At 42.9% G+C, this 21068-nt stretch overlaps 1 protein-coding gene across 2 annotated transcripts; it reads left to right on the top strand.

Moving 5' to 3' along the window:
• The first annotated feature begins 428 nt into the window (after window positions 1-428).
• On the top strand, window positions 429-19258 carry cluha (clustered mitochondria (cluA/CLU1) homolog a). 2 transcript variants are annotated; one of them, XM_061072684.1, is made up of 27 exons: window positions 429-767; window positions 6154-6347; window positions 6610-6781; window positions 7428-7571; window positions 7760-7887; window positions 8048-8202; window positions 9425-9550; window positions 9991-10138; window positions 10239-10331; window positions 10678-11112; window positions 11619-11878; window positions 11971-12371; window positions 13630-13731; window positions 13946-14046; window positions 14141-14293; window positions 14382-14444; window positions 14535-14779; window positions 14877-14961; window positions 15061-15214; window positions 15761-15900; window positions 15990-16070; window positions 16172-16297; window positions 16407-16528; window positions 16616-16709; window positions 16800-16934; window positions 17032-17105; window positions 17248-19258. In XM_061072684.1, the coding sequence occupies exons 1-27, from the start codon at window positions 638-640 to the stop codon at window positions 17372-17374; spliced, it is 4188 nt and encodes a 1395-aa protein (XP_060928667.1). In that variant the 5' UTR covers window positions 429-637; the 3' UTR covers window positions 17375-19258. The 2 variants fall into 2 exon arrangements, with proteins under 2 accessions (XP_060928667.1, XP_060928668.1); XM_061072685.1 differs by having other exon boundaries at window positions 11971-12284.
• The last annotated feature ends 1810 nt before the right edge of the window (window positions 19259-21068 follow it).

Genomic DNA, 21068 nt, shown 5'->3' on the forward strand with positions numbered 1-21068 from the left:
CCCACTTTGGGTACCCCTGGTCTATGGTGATCATGGTATAATATATACATGTTCAGTGATCAGTTGTGTATGTGTCACAGTTGTGAGTAGCTGCTCTCAGTGGGAGTGGGGTGAAGCAGATCAGTGTAACAGCCACTGACATGTGGGTCAAACTGTCAAAGGTAAGTCCTGGTAATTAATAATTAATTTGTGTTGTTGATAACAGTAACAGTGCTGCGGTTATTTGTCACCCACGATCATTTATTCTTCGTGTGTATGAGAAACTCTCCCCTGTCTAAAAAATAAAGATGAGATTTAAAATTAAAGAGAGAGAGAAAAGGGAAATAAAAAAAGAAACATTTGTCGCATGCGGCTTTCCGTAGCTCCACGCTCAGTGGGAGGGGAAGTGCAACGCAAAGGCAAAGAGGTCAAGAGGAGGGAGGAGAGAACCACGTGTGCTCCCCACCATGCACAGCGCCGTCCTTCCTCCGTAGACTTGTTTTTGTAAGCTCGTACCCTTCGCATGTAGCCAGCGAGTCCGAGACAGCCGGAGAAGCAGATCGGGATTTCTTTTGGTTGTTTTGCATTTCTTAAGCAAGACTCATACATTCGAGCGAAGCTGCTGGAGGGGTTTCTGGAGCGACACTGACTGCCGACCATGGTGAGCAAGACAGATGACATCCCGGCGTCGGTGCCTGACTGTAATCCGGTTGATCTTGCGGATGAAGCCGGGGATGGAGCCCATCACGAATCCAGCAAGACGCGCTTGGAGGATTCCTGCGACTGTGGTGAGGCTCTGCAGCGACAGAGGCTGCTTCGCATGTTCTGTCATCGCACTTTTATAATGCACACGTTGATTACACTTATCAGGATGGATGCACGAAGTTATCACACACCCGACACTTGTGTGCATTAACTATGTTCAATGTGCCATATATATATGTTGCTGTCCCATTTAGCTCTCAACTAAAGCTGGAGACATTAGCCTCCATGCTTTGTGTGACTTCAAAGTCCTCAGACCCAAGGTGAGGGTCTCCTGGGTTGACCCCCTCTTTCTCCCCCCCCAACCATCTCCTTGGTAGCCTCTTGCAGTTTGAGAGCACCTAGCATCACCTGCTAATCCGCAGTATGCATGCATATCCTTGTGCTCGTCTGTGCTATTAGCCAGTGAGCATCCTCCACTGCATCAAAGTCAAGTCTACACCCGAGTGTCATCGCTGTAATCGAGCCTGACACTGACACCGGGAGCCCGGAAAGCTAACCCAAACACCGGCATGCTAACATTAGCACCGTCGCTCAGTATGCGGCTAGCTAGCTCGCAGGCTAGCCGGCTAACTAGCAAGCAGCGGCTCCAGTTGGTGTCGCAGAGATGAATGCGGTGAAGGCGGGTGTTTTACGGGTGAACTACGAGTCGACAGGGATGCACATGGTTCATGGAGCTTTCACAGTGGAGCCGCTTGTGTTGTACGAACCCGCAACGACGCACATGCTCGGTAATAACATGTGAGAGGCAGGAACTGAAGGTCACCTTCAGTGGAGCTGCTCGCATGAACACGGGGGGGGGGGGGGGACGGTCATAAAACGGGTTAGGGTTAGGTGTATTCTACTGTTAATGTGTCCACCGGTTCATGTGACCCCTTGTTTATACTGTTAGCGGGCCTTTATAAGAGATGTCAGGTGGATTAAACACCCAGCGGGCAGTAGTAACCCTCTAGCCGGCCCCCTCACCTCCCCGCCGGGGAAGATCATATCTAGCGTCCCTGCTCGACCGGGAAGCGGAAGCTGGTCGTCGCGTAAAAAAGTCCCGGTGGCGTGTGCACGGTGCGAGGGAAGGTTACGCTCCTGGTGAATGAAGAAGTGCAGGAAGCTGGTGAATGAAGTGCAGGAAGCTGGTGAGTGAAGAAGTGCAGGAAGCTGGTGAGTATGGTGACAGATGGAAAAGTAAAGGAGTCCACGTTACACAACCTGCAGAGCCTCGGGAGTGTGCGCGGTGTATGTCTGTCCCATGTGGGACCTTCACTTGTCTCTGTCCTCTCACCGGGACACACCGGAGGGGGAAGCTCAGTCTGAGTGCAGGTGGATCCATGCGTGTGTGTCTGGAGGAGGACTTCTGTTTGAGCTGTCCAGTCCATCCACAAAGCTTTTATATTTAACAGCTGAAACAAGTAGTCCTTCATTTGGAATGAATTATTATCATATTGTAGCAGTTTCGGTTCTATTTGAAGCACAGATCCCACATGCCCCCCCACCCCCCATGGTCTTTGGTCCCTGCTCACCAGCTGTCAGGATCTGTTGGTTTTTCTTTGTATAATGTGATATTAAAATGTTTATGTGAAGTTTTGAAGTGTGGGATATCTTAAGTGACCTGATGGTGTCAACTTGCACTTTAGGAACTTTGTTATACACCTTATAGGACCCAAGTGATGAATGCAGAATGCTGAATTGATCTGGAAAATAATCATTAGTTGCAGCTACAGTTGATCAATCGATTAGTGAACTTAAAAAAAATATTGATCAGCAGCAATTTTTCATGCAATAATGGTAAAGTTTCTCTTTACGTGCACACATCTGTCTTCATCAGTATGTTATAGAGACAAAATAACACAGCTGTCAGGATCTGTTGGATTTTCTTTGTAAAATGTGGTATTTAAAATGTTTGTGTGAAGTTTTGAAGTGTGGGACATCTTAAGCGACCGGATGGTATCAACTTGCACTATTGGAACCGCGTTCGGCATTATACACCTTATAGGGCCCAAGTGATGAATGCTGAATTGATCTGGAAAATAATCATTAGTTGCAGCTACAGTTGATCAATCCATTAGTGATCTTTAAAAAAAATATTGATTAGCAGCAATATTTCATGCAAAAAATGTAAAGTTTCTCTCTTTACATGAACACATCTGTCTTTTCAGTATGTTATAGAGACAAAATAACACATTCTGTGATTCATCTTGTGCTCTGGGAAAATTAATGTGAATTGGCTGCTGATTCTAATTAAATACTTTTAGATTAACAAGTTGCGATTCATGTTAGTGTTATGACCATGAGCCTCTGCTTCAAAACAATCTGACTATGATGACAGAGGAACATGCTAGTCCTACATCCTCATTATATGGGCTTATTCGTGCTGGCAGCAACTTGAAAATTGTGCAGTAAAAATGAGGAGCAGCATCTCCCCAGACCTCCATTACCGACTGGCTGCTTTCACCACTTGTTGGCTGCCTCATGTTCTTGTGCAAGATCCTGCAGTTTTCTATATTTGAATTATTATTCTTAAATCTCTCAGCCCATAACAAGTTTCCCGAGCACCTAAAGTTGTCTTTAAATTACTTGATTTGTTTGATCAACAGATAAAAACTCAAATATATATAATTGGCATATAAAAATGCTATATCTACCACAATAAAATCAGCACATCCCAACAAGCTGAATCTATTTTGCATCCAAAACGATAACAATCTTTCAGAATGACTTGCCTCTTCTCGTTATGTTTTATTATGTAATTGATGGATGTAGTTGTCATCATTCATTCTTGGCTAGTTAGATTTTATAAAGTCGAACAAGCTTTTCATTCACTCTTCACAGCTGTCACATCTGCATGACTCAGGGTCTGTCTGTCCACCAGGAGCTCTCCACCTTGTGATGCTGGTTGGGTTGTTGTTTCAGGGTTGTCTGGCTGGCTGGTTAATGTTGCCATGGAGGCAGTCAGGGTGCCCATGTCAAGGACTGCAGAGCAGAGAGATGGCTGACTGCTGCTAGGTTTATTATTTTGTTGGCAAAAGGAGAAATTGGCTGTAATAAACAACTAAAGAAGACTTTATTTCTAAGAGTTGTTTTCTCTGAGAGATGATCATGTGAATCAGCCCTCTGAACTGATGGATTCACAGAAAGGTTTAGCCAGAGGAAAAATGGGTCAGTTGAAGTGTTTCAGTGTGTCTCTTATTTGATTTTGTATCTTTCATTGATTCTGTACCATGACCTGCTAGAGGGCTTCTGCCTGGTCTCGTACCACAGGTGCTTGATTTGTTTTGGGTCAAGACAGTGTTTCACTTCACTGCTTAATGACACCTCACATGTCTTAAATTTTGTATGTTTTACGCTGTGGACATTTGAGCTTTCAGATCTGACTGGTTTGTTCCCATTTGAACTCCCCTGCAAATTACTGATGGAGAGCTGGTGTGGCTCTGGTATGATATTTAACTTGGGTTGGATTTTAAGAGTTTAAAGTTGAGTGGATGATACTGGAGGCCAGAGTGAGAGAGCAAAGTTAGTCTTTTTGGAGTGCAGAAATGTTATATTTTTATATCATGGCAATACGGGTGAATGACACAGAAAAGAGTCATATATTGCGATACACTGAATAGTTGAATAGCTGGATATATTTCTTTCAGTGGATTTTGCTCAACAACTGATGGACACCTTCCTTTGTTGCCCGTCAAATAAGTCCAGCTGAACTGAAACACTTCAAAACTCTAGCAAAACTTTCAACCCTCCAATCTTATAATCAACTGCCATCTGATAATGTTTCTCTCCTGACAACTGAAAGCACAAACGACTGCAGCACCAAAACACTCAACACCAGCCCCTCGCACTCCCCTGGCTTGTAATGTTATGATCTTGTGTCGGTCCGAAGCCGTTGTGTTTGTTATTCAGAGCCTGGCCTGCCGTGCTTCAGCTCCTCCACCATTTTAGCACGTTCATTCCTCACCCGGGGTCGTAGTCCAGTTATGAGGCCCCACCCCTCCCTGCGGGCCCTTCTCCTCAGTAACCCTGACGCTGTGTTACCCTTGATAAGTGAGCAAGGACACACAGGCTGGCAGCAGTTGTCCCAGGGAGAGAAAACAGTTGTCTGACATCCATGTACGGATACTCAGCCTTGCTGCTCTGAATTAATGTATCCAGGGGCCTCATTTTTATTCATGTAATATTTCTTTCATCTTAAATTACCTTGTCATTCATTGGTGTAGATTTTTTATATATATTTATATAAATAATTGTAAAATTAAGGAATTGAACTTCAATTAAAGAGGAATTTCATTTTTATTTAATCAAATGGGTTACTAGAGTTGATGTTCACTCACGATCAGCCATGCAAATGACCAGTAAAACCCTGTTGTGAATGTTTAAAAACTTTGTATTCACCCATTGTTCCAACAGTGTTGCCTTAAGCAGGTTGTTTGTAATACGAGTCATTTTTTCTTTATCAGCTTTATACTTATTGTTAATTTTCTAATACAATTATTTGTTTGTTGAAGGTTCAACTTTTGTAGGTTCAAAGAGAAAATGCTTGTACAGTTGATTTAGATATATTTAGTGAATTAATTAAATGCACTCAGACTGCAGCAATGTAATACTGCAGCTTAGCTCTGTAGGCTTTGTTAGCACATTCATAAATATTTCATAAGGGTATTCGAAAGGTCGTTGAGCCTCTGGCTACACGTGCTTTGTTTGTCACCAGGCAGCAGGCAGCGTCTCTGTGTTCATGTGGTAGTAAAGTGTTTTCTGTGTTGTCAGGATGACTTGCAGAGCTGACTGTCTGAACAGGCGGTTCACTGTTGCTCAGTTACTGTTGAGAACAGAGCTGTTTCCTTATACAATTTAATTGTAGTGCAGGATTTCAGGTGTAAATGCTATATTGTTTTTATACTAATAGATATAACATATACCTATTCATTAAATGTCTAAAAACAACTAGACCTATGTTATACATTTTTTTTGACTTGTGAACTTGCATTATCCAAAATGTTTCAAACAATGTTTAGATCCAGAAAAGTCCCAATCTATTCAAGATAACAGTACGTTTCATTTTGCCTGCTTTAAACGATCAATCGCCTTGTGTAAAAGTCAGCTGGTTTTTCCATTTCATTATTTGTATTGGTCACTTGTAATGGATCGTGTTTAATCATTAATGTTGGCTGCATAACGTGAATTAAACTTTAACCCATGACCTCATCTGTGAGCTTAATTTGAGTAGCATCAGGTAGATTTAGACGACAACTCCCATGATCCCATGCTACTTCAAGATGCCATCAAACTAGGTCTTTTGTTATTGTTTTCATTAAGTGGCCCAGAGCAGTTGAAGCTACATATTTTATATTAACATTGTCAGAAAACCGTCAAAACATTTGAGTGCAAGGTCCATAATTCAAAGCTGACCTGTTTTTTCTGCTGCAGGACACACTGCAGAAACAGCCATGGTGAACGGGGACGGGGCTCACGAGCACACAGAGGAGACGGAGGAAAAGCAGGATGGGAACAGTGAGGCGGACGGAGGAGAGGACTCCAACGAACAGGAAGTGATTGTGATCCAGGACACAGGCTTCACTATTAAGATCCAGGCACCGGGCACAGAGCCGTTTGACCTGCAGGTGAGGATGTGGCGCTTCACGAGTCTTTAGGATGGGTTTAAACCATAGATTAAATTTAAAGTTGTAATACATGACTATTCCTCTGAAGTGAAGCTAAAACACCTGATCCACCTCCTGGTGGCTGGTTGCAGTATAGGTCATAAATCCCTCCTTCTAAATGTTTGAGAAATATACAGGCCCTATTTTTCAAGCTGCCAATATTTAGAAAGATTTGCTTATCAAGATTAAGATTTCATCTCCCCTGTTCGCTCCCCTCCCTCAGGTGTCTCCTCAAGAAATGGTGCAGGAAATCCATCAAGTGTTAATAGACCGTGAGGACACCTGCCACCGCACCTGCTTCTCCCTGCAGCTGGATGGAAACGTGCTGGACAACTTCGCTGAGCTGAAGTCCATCGAGGGCCTGCAGGAGGGCTCGCTGCTCAAAGTAGTGGAAGGTCAGAACCAGAAGCCCGTCAGCAATTAGTCGTTGTCTTGGTGCAAATAGAGAAATTAACGTTGAAAAGTTGAGCTGTAACCATAATGCTGCCATTGTTTTAGTCTGGTATTTAAAGCATGTAAAAGAAATCATTATCGTCAATGAAACCCTTTTATATTTTCAACAGTCAGTTTCTTTTGGAGGATTTATTCATTCCTATTGAACCAACAAACAAAACATGTAGATTTTTATTAAATGTCCAAAAGCTCTTTACGTAAAGATGCAGAGTGTAACTATCTGTGTTTGGAAGCTACAGGGAAAATGTCTCAGACTAATCTGGTCATGGGAAAACAAATAAACGGTTAATGACAGTGATAGAGTCAGACTGCGTGGGCAGACACAACCTGACAAACCTGATCATACATATTCATTCACAGCAAATCCAGTGTAGTAAACTGTTTCATCTACAAATAAATGGTTTAAGGAGCAACACACAAGTTAAAATATAACCTGCATAACTGGTAACATTGCTGCAGGCAAAGACTAAACTGAAATGAATCCTTTTTCATTTACATAATAAATGCGGATTATCCAGATCTATTACTCTCAAACTTCTCAATACCCATTTCTAACCTCTGGGTTTCTTTTGCATGTTTTTGCTGCAGAGCCGTACACGGTACGTGAAGCTCGCATCCACGTGCGTCACATCAGAGACCTGCTGAAAAGTCTGGACCCATCAGACTCCTACAACGGAGTGGACTGCAACTCCCTCTCCTTCCTCAGCATCTTCACTGACGGAGACCTCGGAGGTACCACACCACAGGGCTTTTCAGAAGTTACATTTTTAAATTCATTTGGTAATGTCAATGCTTTGTGACATAGGTGTCTCTTACATGTGGTTACACTATCCTCCTGTGTTGCTGAGTTTAACAAATTAGTGGAAGATGGAACCTCTGTTGTCCTGCACAAACTCATCTTACTCGTGGTGTGCTTGCAGATAGTGGTAAGCGAAAGAAAAAGGGTAATGACCTGGAGCAGATTGACTGCACCCCCCCAGAGCACATCCTGCCTGGCAGTAAAGACCGCCCCCTGGTGCCCCTTCAGCCACTTAACAAGGAATGGAAGGTGAGAAGTTGCCTGGGTTTGCCTCTACATGTTAGCATAATCATGGACAAGAAAAACTGAGCCTCAACCAAGGGCAAATTCATAGTCATCAAATAAAGTAAATCAAGATGTTTTCGTTTAAACTTTTAAATTTGACCATTTGGTTTAATATCCTCGACAGCCTATGCAGTGCCTGAAGGTCCTGACCATGAGCGGCTGGAACCCTCCACCTGGAAACAGGAAGATGCACGGTGACCTCATGTATCTGTACATGGTGACTGTGGAGGAACGCCATATCAGCATCACAGCCTCCACACGCGGCTTCTACCTCAACCAGTCAGTCAACATTTCTACCCTTTACCTCTCCATTGCTTCACTTTAGTACCAGTTTATACACAAAGTATTTGGCAGTTATTGTTACACAACCAGGAACCCATCTGACACAGGACCCAAAGCGTCACAGGCGCATTTGTCTATTTCTCATTCAGCTCATGTTGTTTAAATAACAAATGCACTTGCATCCTTCTGAGCACCTATGATTTGTTGGTCTTATAATGTGGTGTGATCAGCAGCGTTGTTGGTGCTTCAGGCAGAAGAAACATATTGCATCATTGACCAATAAAAACCTAGTCATAAGTCAGTGCAGCATTTTACTGTTTGATGTGCAAAATGCACGCGCGCATACACACACACTTTCATTTTGTATACAGGCAAATCCAATTCCTCTGCAGAGAAGCGTTGTCTCTGACTCCCTGACAAATCTGCCAATTTGAAAGCGTGCCTGGATTTTTCTGGGAATGGGGGATGGTGAACTCTCTAAAAACCATGCACCTGGAGTATCGACTATTTTCCTGCTATCAAACAACAAGAGTGCATCTAAATACACCTGCTCCCAAATTGTTTAAATTTAGTCCATAGTGTTATTTTATTTATAACCTACACCACCATCAGCTCAAGTCCGGTATCTCGCAGCAGTTAAACCCCGATAAGCTGATGTTTGGTGCAACAGGTGCTGCTGTGAGTGAAGTTAGTCTTGAAACATGCGCCTCACATTTCCTCTGCATGTTGTCTCCTTGAGAGAGAACAGGCTTTCATATATTTGCAGCTTCTTCTAATGGAAGACAGTGTGATGAGTGTTGAGAGACTTGACAACTGTGGTCTATAAACTGTTGTAGGATCCTAATTTTGGATGCCAGCAAAAGCTTAGCAATCAAATTAATGAGCTGCAATGGGATTACTCTGGAAAATAGAATTGGGGAAGATATTGTTAGGCTTGGAGCAGTGTCGGTTTCTAACAACTATCACAACCATGATACCGTCTGCGTACCACTGGGCAAATTATGTATGTTGTTAATACAAACCCTGCAGCAAACAAACTTTTGCCTACAGGTGTAAGTTCCTCATGTTTTAAATCCTGTCAACATTGGTGCAGTAAGTTACTTCCCTGCAGTTAAACTAGTCCCCAGTTCAGGCTTGTTTAGTCCTTTTATCTTTTCTACCCAGTACTTCATATACTACTGTGATTTATGATGGTAAAATTTCTGTGTTTTTATTCCAGATCTACCACCTACACCTTCAACCCCAAACCAGCCAATCCCAGCTTCCTGAGCCACTCTCTGGTGGAGCTGCTGAGCCAGATCAGTCCTGCCTTTAAAAAGAACTTCACTGCCATGCAGAAGAAAAGGTGACGACATCTCTTCACCTTTAGTGTCACTTGATCCGTTCTCCTCTCAGCAATCAATCAACCTCCCTACATCTTGAATGATTCATGCATCTTTCCTTCAGTGGATTCACAGCCTTCGGTTTTCTCTTTTTACTTAAAGGGTTAGGGTTAGGTTTAAAACTAAATCAGTCACTCATTTCATTTATTTATTCATTTACTTTATTTGAACATGTGAGAACATATTCAAAGTAGAGATCTGACCAGGAGGCAGCAGGCTAAAATCTCAAAGCACAATAACAAATGGATTTACTATGATTCTTGTTATTCACTGGTTGTAATTTCAATGATGCAACAACTGCTTCAAATTTCAGATGAACTTTCTGAAATGTGCGTGTGTGTGTGTGTGTATATATAAAAAGACAAAGCAAGTGATGTGTTGATATTTTCTCTTTTTGCTGCAGGGTCCAGAAGCATCCCTTTGAGAGGATAGCCACGCCCTTCCAGGTGTACAGCTGGACCGCTCCGCAGGTAGACCACGCCATGGACTGTGTTCGTGCCGAGGACGCCTACACCTCCCGCCTGGGTTATGAGGAGCACATACCTGGACAGGTGGGCGCCCCTGAACACATCAGCAAACCAGGCAGATGTACGCTATCATGTGAAGTTGTTTTTCAGTGTTTTGAAGTTGTTTGTGCTGATGCGTCTCCAGACCAGAGATTGGAATGAGGAGCTGCAGACAACCAGAGAGCTTTCGAGGAAGAATCTGCCTGAACGGCTGCTGAGGGAGCGAGCCATATTCAAGGTATTGTTGAGCTGGTCAGGCTTTGTCCCATTGTGTGAATTCAATCGGTTTCTCGTGGTTTTCGTAATGTCTTTTATTACATTGATTCATAATCCTCAAATTAAAAAGTCTTGCTTTTCATTTTTATAGATTCTTGCATACTTTTTATTTCCTGCTGTAGGCAGTAACATCAATCGTGATTTTGGTATTAAAAAGAGCTTAAGTTGAACATTGTCAACCCTGCCTGATTGTAAAACCTTTGCAGATGGTGTTATATAACCCGATGACTTCTTGCTGACTGTGACGGGCGATGTGTAGCTGTTCTTATAAATCACCATCACTTCTCTTTTTAAAATTTCCCCTGCAGGTCCACAGTGACTTTGCAGCAGCTGCCACTCGAGGAGCAATGGCAGTAATCGATGGCAATGTCATGGCCATCAACCCCGGTGAGGAGACGCGCATGCAGATGTTTATCTGGAACAACATCTTCTTCAGCCTCGGCTTCGACGTGCGGGACCACTATCGTGAGTTGGGAGGAGATGCCGCTGCCCACGCTGCGCCCACCAATGACTTGAACGGAGTGCGAGCGTACGGGGCGGTGGACGTGGAGGGTCTCTACACCCTTGGGACGGTAGTGGTGGACTACAGAGGCTACCGAGTGACTGCCCAGTCCATCATCCCAGGAATCCTGGAACGTGAGCAGGAGCAGAGCGTCATCTACGGATCCATTGACTTTGGAAAGACTGTTGTGTCTCACAACAAATATCTTGAGCTGCTGGAGAAGACCAGCAGGCCGCTCAAGGTCAGTAAAGCCCAATTCATGCTTCTGTGTTGCAGCTACGCCGTAGCCTCTGCGTAGGTGTGTACGCTACGCAGAGCCCTCCCCAAAAAATGTAAATATGCGGAGACGTGCGTTTCAATTGTCAAAAATTGTTTCTGTAGTCAAAACTGGATTTGAGTTAGTCCTAAGGCCAATTGACCGCAAAACCTGTTTATTATATGTTACTAAGCCCCATGTCATTCACTAGGTAATATGTTTATTCATTATCATGAACAGTGTCCTGTAATTTTGCCATTAGTGGTCAGGATATTCAAATAATTTAGCCTGTTTTTAAGGTAAATGGCTATGTTTTTATATATATATATTCAGGACTTAAAGAATGAATTAAGTCTTGGACTTGAGAGCCACAGACAGGGTAGTCAAGTCGTGGAGTATGAATGACGGACTAAAAACCTTTTTTACGTTTTCATAGCATTTGTCGTTACTTACAAAAGCCTTATCTTTGCTATCCTCGGTATAAATTTTAGGTCCAGAGACACGATGTACTGAACGAGAAGGATGAATCAGTGGACCTTTGCTCCTCTGTCGAGTGCAAAGGCATCATTGGAAACGATGGCCGACACTATATTTTGGACCTCCTGCGTACTTTCCCCCCCGACCTCAATTTCTTGCCCGTGGACGGTGAGGAGCTGCCTCCAGAGAGTCGGCACCAAGGCTTCCCCCGCCAGCACCGCCACCGCCTGGCATGTCTCCGCCAAGAGCTCATTGAGGCCTTTGTTGAGCACAGGTAGGAGACTGCTTCAGTGAGCATGAACGCAGTTCTGTCATCCCATGGAGCGTTCGCACATCTGCTTAACTGTTGTTTGTGTCCCTCCCCAGATATCTGCTCTTCATGAAGATGGCGGCGTTACAGCTCATGCAACAGAAAGCAAACAGGGACACTAAGATTGACAGACCTGCCATCACGGAAACAGCCACAGACAACAAAGCAGATACAAGCCTGACTCAGACCACTGCAACAGATTCGACTGCAACAGAGGTCTCCACAGACAGCACAAGCCCGACAGACAACAGCACCTCTGCTGCCTCCCAGTCACCGCCTGACAGTGAAGAAAACTCAACAAAGCCCACCACAAACGGGCCTGTAGACCCCCCAACCACCCAGAACGGAGAGTGCAAGAGCCCACTGGAGGGTAAGGAGCTTGAGGAAAGTATCCCAGGATTAGCTCAGGCCAAAGAGCTGGCGGAGACCTTAGTTGCTGAAGACGGATCTGGTATTGGTACGTCAAAAAATAACCCCAAAAGCAAATCGAGGACGATGCAGGGAGAGCTACTCCAGTGGATAATTGCGTAGAAAAAAAGTAGTGTTTAATCACAGTTGAGAAGTATTTTTAGTCGTCTTTGCACAGCTAATTATAGAGTGTGTGTGTTCGTAGCATTAGAGTATCTTGCAGAGCATTAAAGTGCCTGTTACTGGATCATAGTGGCTTCTCTCCACCTGGCTAGCTGTCCCTGCTAAGTCCTCCGCCTGCTATGGGTGGAGTGTTGGCATCCGATCAAATCAACCCGTCGCTCCCTGTTCCTGCCTGCGACACCTCTGCTGTGGGATAGTTACTGAATCATCAGTTGCAGTGTCTGTTAATCCAAATCTTTTTTTCACGTTCAGTGATTTGTGTACTGATCCTTAATCTCAGTAATATGCTTGTCAAACGCACTGATCTGATCTATAGTGGTTGTAGTTTTGCATGGTCAACGGATTTGAAAAGGTGGTGGGTGCTCGTCCACATTGAGATTTACCTCAACTAACAGACGTTCGATACTGTCCAGCAAATCATTCCTTTGTGCATTACAAGATGAATGCTCCCATCAGTGTTGTGTTATCAGCAGTAATCATATGACACTTTGATCTCAAAGAGTTGGAGGTGACTATTCATTTGAAGATATTCTGATACCACTTCCACCATTAATGAAATCTCACACCTGGCCTCGACAAATATATACAAATCTATGTCCCAATCTGATACCACATCGTTCATTAATTTCACCCAGATAGAATTTTAATGTACTTTTCCTGGAAATCACTACTTGTTCTTTTGCCACTCACAAACGGCAGTCATTCTGTCCTGCCACTGGAAAGGACTGTATTTAGAGCAGCTAAGAAGAAGTGACATTGGGTAGTGTAGCATTAACCAGAGCTAAAATGTCAGCAATTTAGCTAAATATTTCATGCTGTTAAGTTCCTCAAGTAAAACAGTGACTTCAGCTTCAAGAGGTGGCACTTTGCAACACTAGCAATAGGTGGTAGCAGTCATCACTTATACGGTCTTAATCTGTATCGGCCGATTCGCGAAGTCCAAGTATCAGAATCCGTATCAGAATAAGAAAAATGGTATCAGAATATCTCAATTTACACTATTGAGCTGTAGCACTCAAGTGAGTTAGAGCACCTTCAGCTCCGTAATCCACACATGTGTATTGTTGCCATTACCTTTAACATTTCTTCTTCTTTTCCGTGTGTTTGATCCCTGTCACCAACAGATCCCAAGAGCCGTGAGGTCGTCCTTAACGCTTGCAAGGCAGTCGGATCCATCAGCAACACATCTTTTGACATTCGCTTCAACCCTGACATCTTCTCCCCAGGTGAGCATGACACAGAAGATGAAGAGAAGCTTTACAAGAGCTTTTATGTATATAAAATATTAAAGTAAAATAAGTCAATATAAAGCCTCTATAGGATGTAAGTATTTAGACTATTTTGCTGCTCAGGAATGAAACCTTGACAGCCAAGCCACTGTGCAGTGTATTGAACATAAACAATAACGCATATGAATAAATGAATTATGTTTTTGAACAGGAGTACGTTTCCCAGACGACAGTGCAAATGAAATCCAGAAGCAGAAGCAGCTTCTTAAAGATGCTGCTGCCTTCTTGGTGTCCTGTCAGATCCCATCACTGGTCAGTAACACACAAACAGATCCAGATCTTACAGGGGTTGAACTGTTCATGTTGTGTATCTGAGCTTACAGCCGTCTTGTGTGTGTTGGAGCAGGTTAAAGACTGTTTGGACCACAGTACTCTGCCCATGGATGGAGCCACACTCACAGAGGCCCTGCACCAGAGAGGCATCAACGCTCGCTATTTGGGGACAGTTCTGCAGTTTGTGGATAAAACCCCTGCTAAAGCACAGCTGGAGCACTTCTATGTGAGTCTGTTTCCACGACTATGACCTTCACATACTGTTTGTACTTGTGTCTATTCATTCTAAAAATATATTTTCTTCCATATCTTAGAGAATAGGAATCAGTGAGCTGATCACCAGATGTGCAAAACATATCTTCAAGACATACCTCCAGGTTTGAAAGATTTTACTTGCATTATCTGTACTCTCAAAAAACAAACCTACTTTTATTTTAATAAATGTCTTTCTTATTTTTGTAATTCAGGGCGTGGAGTTGTCTGCCCTCTCTGCTGCTGTAAGTCATTTCCTCAACTGTTTACTGAGCTCCTTCCCTGATGCTGTCGCCCACCTGCCTCCCGACGAGCTGGTGTCACGCCGCAAAAGCCGTAAACGTCGCAACAGGGTCCCCGGCGGAGGAGACAATATTGCGTGGGCCAGCCTCACGCCCAGCGAGCTGTGGAAGAACATCGCCTCCGAGGCAGAGAGCTACTATCACTTCACCGTACAGTGGTGAGGGCACCATCTTTCAATGTGAAACTAATGTCTAAGGGGTTTTTGATTTTCTTTGAGTGACGAATATCGTGTTTTGAAATGTTCGTTTGTTCAGTGAGAGCGTGGACCAGGTGGTGGAGAAATACGGCCTCCAGAAAAGCACCTTGCTCAGAGAAATTTCAATCAAAACTGGCATCCAGGTAACACCCATGAGTCTGTAGTGACCACCTTGTCACCACTTCACCAAATGGCCCTTCTGGTACATTTCATCTATATTATCTTTTTCATATGACTTGTAGATTCTGATAAAGGAGTACAACTTTGACAGCCGCCACAAGCCTGCCTTCACAGAGGAGGACATCCTGAATATTTTCCCTGTTGTGAAGCACGTTAACCCCAAAGCCTCCGACGCCTTCCACTTCTTCCAGAGTGGACAGGCCAAAGTACAGCAAGGTGAGACGTGCTTATTGCACCTGATGCAGTCAGACATGTTAATTTACAAACCTGAGTCAAACATTGACCTCCTGACTGGTCCTCATGTACCCTTTGTTTGTTAATGAGTGATTATGTATGTGAATGAGAAATTTAGTGGTGTGTGTGTATAGAGCACATACCAAGGCTGAGTAGCTACTTTATCACCATATTGGATATACATGTGTTGCATCAAATACATGTACAATATACACAGAAACTGTTCAGATTCAACACAGGTAAAATATCAATTCTTTGAAATGGTTGAAAGGAATATTTGTTACCATACAGTTTTAAAATACAAATAATTCCCCCCAAAAAACGTATTTTGATTTGATTATTAATTGCATATCTGCACAATTTCACCTGTTCATAGATATTGGCACACTAAACCTGCATTATTATTATTTATTTATTTTTTCATAAAGAACTTTGCATAATTTCCTTAAAAATTCAGTAACTGTTGAACTTGGCGTAGGGAATAAATGCAGCCGATGTAGCACATCAACCATTTGTCTTGATTTCCAGGTTTCCTGAAGGAGGGCTGCGAGCTGATCAATGAGGCTCTCAACCTCTTCAACAACGTGTACGGACCCATGCATGTAGAGATCTGTGCCTGCCTGCGCCTGCTGGCACGCCTTAACTACATCATGGGAGACCACGCTGAGGTACGTAGCATTTACTCTAACCTTGTCTGTAACTTTTACAAAAGTGTCCTCTTGCTGTTATTTCACTAAATGTGTGTATTTACCGGCAGGCTCTGAGCAACCAGCAGAAGGCTGTTCTGATGAGTGAGAGAGTCCTCGGCATCGAGCACCCAAACACAATTCAAGAATATGTGAGTCATCAGGCCCAGAGATGGATCTTTTTAGGTTAAAAGTTTGAAATCCTTCTTGTATTTATTTTTATTTCCTATGTGTGTGTCTCTCCATTTCTTAGATGCACTTGTCTCTGTACTGCTTTGCCAATGGGCAGCTGTCGACCGCCCTGAAGCTGCTGTATCGTGCCCGTTACCTCATGCTGCTGGTCTGCGGGGAGGACCACCCAGAGATGGCACTGCTGGACGTGAGTATTTTCTTTATTGAGCTTTATAAATAATCAACAGCAACAAATGGTAATGTTGCCATACTGTGCTCAGTTTTAATATATAATGTTCATGGCTCTCCTTCCACAGAGTAACATCGGGTTGGTGCTGCACGGAGTGATGGAGTATGAGTTATCTCTGAGATTCTTGGAGTACGCCTTGACCGTCAACACAAAGTACCACGGATCCCGGTCCCTCAAAGTTGCCCTCAGGTGGGGACACATTCATCATCATCATCTATAATGGTATAATAATGACTTTACGTGATGGTTTATATAACATGTTGGGTTTTTTTCCAGTCATCATTTGGTTGCGAGGGTTTACGAGAGCAAGGCCGAGTTCCGCTCTGCACTACAGCATGAGAAGGAAGGCTACACTATTTACAAGAACCAGGTAAAGCCTGCCGGAAACCAAACTGCTGACAAACGTCTCTATCAAATGTGATGAATTGATACTTACAGCTCCTTCTTCTCTTCCTCTCAGATGGGTGAGGCACATGAGAAAACCAAGGAGAGCTCCGAGTACCTGAAGTATCTCACCCAGCAGGCCGTGGCTCTGCAGAGAACCATGAATGAGATCTACAAGAACGGCTCCAACGCCAGCATCATGCCCCTCAAGGTGACTGCTCTCAGTCTGACGTGTTATTGTGATTCCTTCTGTTAAAACTCAAACATTCAGCACTGATATCATTTTTTTATTTCCTCTGTTTCTCCAGTTCACTGCCCCCAGCATGGCCAGCATCCTGGAACAGCTCAACATCATCAACGGCATCATCTTTATACCTCTCAGGTAGAGTCCCATTACAATATAAGTGTTATGTGTATGTGGAGTATAAATAAAAATATGAATCCAAAAGTCTGTTCAGAGTTACACACTCGTTGCTTTCCTCTACAAAAAGTCTGTCATTGACCTGTTACGTTTTTCTTTGCAGCCAAAAGGATCTGGAGAACCTGAAGGCGGAGGTTCAACGGCGGCAGCAGCTGCAGGAGCTGGGAAAGAGCGAGGAGCCGGCTGAAGAAAGCCTACTGGAACTAGAGGACACAATTCCCATTGATTAATGCCCCAAAAGCCCTCAACGCGCTGCTGCTTTCTGCTATTTGAGGGGGAGGAAGAAGAGGCTGTGAAGAAATAGCCATGTCACCAGGCCTGTGGACCTGAGAAGCAAGCAGTTAAAATCAGCATTGAAATAAACAGGGGAGGAGGAGGGATGGATGGATGGATGGATGAGTCAGGACAGTCCAGAGAACAAACTGTGTGAACTGTAGGACGAATAGATACAGAGCAGGAAGTTCCTACAGGGTAGGACGCGAGGCAAGAGAAAGTACAAACGACATAGAATCAATATTAATGTGCAATCTAAAACAAATAGGAAAAAAAATATCCCGACCCGAGAACCTGGTGATGAAGTCACTGGAGGCGTCAGCTGCTTAGAAATATGATCATATATGAACGAGTGTTTGCAGCCGGGGGAGGGAGACCAAGGATGACCATGACATTGTATACCACAGCCTTATCCACTTATCCACTGTACCATCATCCCTAAGTCAGGCTTCTTCTCAACTTAAACTTCCTATAACCACTGTAAGCCCAGGACCACCTTTTGCCCCACCATTCCCTTACTAGCCTCGAGGAAACCCTGGGTGTTTACCCTGCACCTACACACGCCACCCTGCCCTGGTGCTCTAAATTAGAAAGCACCTACCCTGTCCTAGAACTCAGGGGTACTTTATACTGTGCACTAAGACCAGAATACAGTCAATAAATTTGGGATTTTTTTCACGTGGGGCTTCAGAATGTAAATGTTCACTCTCTGTGGCTTCTTTGAGCCAGTTCACCACAACCGCTTATTGTTCTCACATGAATCCGATGGTTTATTCTTTTAACCGTTCTATCATTTGTACTTACGACATCCCAGGTGGGTCCCTGCTGTGACCCGCGGTTCCTGCATCTCCAAGCAAGGAAACAACACATTAGTTAGCTTTTCAACTGTTTGATTATTTGCTGGATTTTTTTTTTTTTTCCTTTTTAAGTAAATGATAAGTTGTTTTTGTTTTGTTTTTTTGTAAAAGTGCACAGGAGAATTAAAAAGGTATTTTAGGCCTGTAATCATCAATTAAATTAAGCCATGTCTGTTTTATAGAAAATGTATAGAAGTGGGGAAAAAAAGATGTATAAATCTCTATCGGGTTTAGACAGGTACTGGATGGATGATAATGGAAAAATCGCAGAATTGAAAACGTCCACTTTATGCAGTAGATTTATCTATCTATATAGTAGCTGTGTCCAACTTTCTATTTTTACACATTGAAAGAAAATGTGTGCATGTGTGTTTGTATGTGTGACGGTGTGTTTGTGTGTGTGTGTCTTTGTGTAGTTCAAGAGAAAAATCTTATTGGCCCGAGCTGTTGCTAATTTTTGCTGCTGCATAGTTTGGAATAGAGGCTGAGTGAACATTTGCTTTCCAGATGTTTTATTTTTCTACACGCAGTTAACCTGTTTGGATGGCTGACGCCTCTTTTCTTAAAACATTCATGGCCACCAATGTTGTCAATCTGTTTCTTCATCAAACCCCTCTCCATCGGACAGGTGCTCAACATTGGCAGTAGTGAGTGATTTATTGTTGCTGGGTGTATTTTCTTTTTTTTTCATTACATGTCATCTTTTCATGTGTAACTGAGACAAAAAAGCCAGTCAGGAGTGTCTGTTCATTGAGCAGTATTTAGTGCACTTTCTTGTGCTGTGTGGGTGTGTTAACATTCACGGCACCTCCAAGAGTGGACAAACAAAGGGCTGCCTCGATGTGATGTACCAAAAAAAAGACTGATAAAGGGTTTGTTTGCGCTTGTATACATGCAATGTATCCCTCCCATGGCAATTTGTTACTTAATTGTTGCCGTGTCTAAATGTTTATGTGATTAAAGCAATAGAGAGATGGTGCTGGAGCTGTTTCAGAAAATGCAGTTTTTACTTTGGCACAAGACGTGCAACATTGACTACTGACTGTACTTGGCTGAGTGCCAATCCAGGAAAAGTGTGTATGTGTGTGTGTATATATAAACAAACAACATAAAGTGAGCTGTAGAGACTGAACCATAACATTTTACAGTGAGTTTCCCCTTATGCTCCTTAAACATGATGCCATTACATGCAGGAGCAGAGCCTGGTATGTACTGTGCCTATGATTTAATCCTTCTGAATGAAATGAGTGATGACAGGTAGAATCTTCATAATGTAGAAATACTCTTGAATCTTTTTTTTTCTGGATTTCTCAGTTCTACATTTTCTCTTGACCAAGTTTAGCTCGACGGTAATACCACCAATGTCCACGAGGTGTCACACTAACACTTGTGTCATTGTGAAGGACATGCATTGACCTAAATGTCAGTCCGATGATGTGTAAATGCGCACAAATACACACAAGTTCGATACATTAAAGAGGGAATTTTTATTTTGCGCATTTTTTCTCTAATTATATTAGGCCGATGACTAAAAAAAATACACTGCTACCTTTTGAACATGTTCTGAACCTGTTGAAATCTCCCCTCAGCAGTGAGTCTATTGTTTGAATGTTTTAATAGTTTATAAAATAGAATAAATTCATTGAGAATAATCAAACTGTCTGCAGAAAACTATATTGCTTCTTTTTCTTTTTTAACACAGTGCCTCCGTTCAGTTTTACACATCAGAGTCCAGTTTTCAGCCGTGACCATTGAACAGGTTTAGCCGTTTGAAGTGCATGAGATTATTTCACACTATTAAACATATGCACAAGACATAAGGGAAACAAGAAGCAGGGCCGGCCCTGGCAATGTTGGCACCCTAGGCGAGATTTAAATTTGGCGCCCCCCAACATACACACGCAAACTGTCATGCATCCACAATAACCTTTGGACTGTATACAGATGCACACACAGTCAGACAAAATTGTAAGCTATAAAAAACAATAAAAATATATAACAAAAAATATCCTGCGCAGTGGGTTTCTGCGCAGGATGTGCGCAATGGTCTTCTGCGCAGGATGTGCGCGCACAGTTTTAAAAAACAAATTAAATATCTAAATTAATTTTTTAATTTAATTTAATTTTTTTTTATATTTAATTTGAAATGGTTATGGTTCATTTTTGTTTTTAAAAATGTACATATTATTAGATATTGTGCAATGAACAGGTAGTTGAAGGCATGCCAACACGACAGCCTGCCAAACTTACCCATGAGTTCGGACCCAGCTCCTGTGTCCACTGGTGTCCTGGTTCCAGTCATGGCAGCGTAGTGGCGTGGGGCTGGCTCATCCCTGCGGCCCAGGGAGCGCATTTCTCCGCGCTGGTTCAGGGATAAATGATGCTGGTCTTCACAGGTGACTGACCTATGCAAGCCTGTAGACATGGCTTTCAAATAAACCAAATTGCAAAAAACCTTAATTGAAAAGTGCAGACAATAAAGCTGAGATATGGATTTAATTGTATATGTACAATGCAATATTGTAATTAGAAATTGAGCAGAGCTTTGCATTTAATAAATGCAGTTTATGGTGTCTTTAATGTAAATTCAGCCTTTTGTACATTTTTAGTGTTTAACACAAACCTTATCTTGATTTACAAAAAAAGGGAAGTGGCCATAATTAGACTCTGGACCCAAGTTAATATTATAACAACTTGTATGAACTTCTACAAAGAAACATAACCACACATGCAGAGCAGCTAGAATGGAAAGTGAAACTATCCCAAAATAGATGCATGTCATATGTTTTCTTTT

Source organism: Limanda limanda, chromosome 6, assembly GCF_963576545.1.
Source record: "Limanda limanda chromosome 6, fLimLim1.1, whole genome shotgun sequence".
NCBI classification, from domain to species: Eukaryota; Metazoa; Chordata; class Actinopteri; order Pleuronectiformes; family Pleuronectidae; genus Limanda; species Limanda limanda.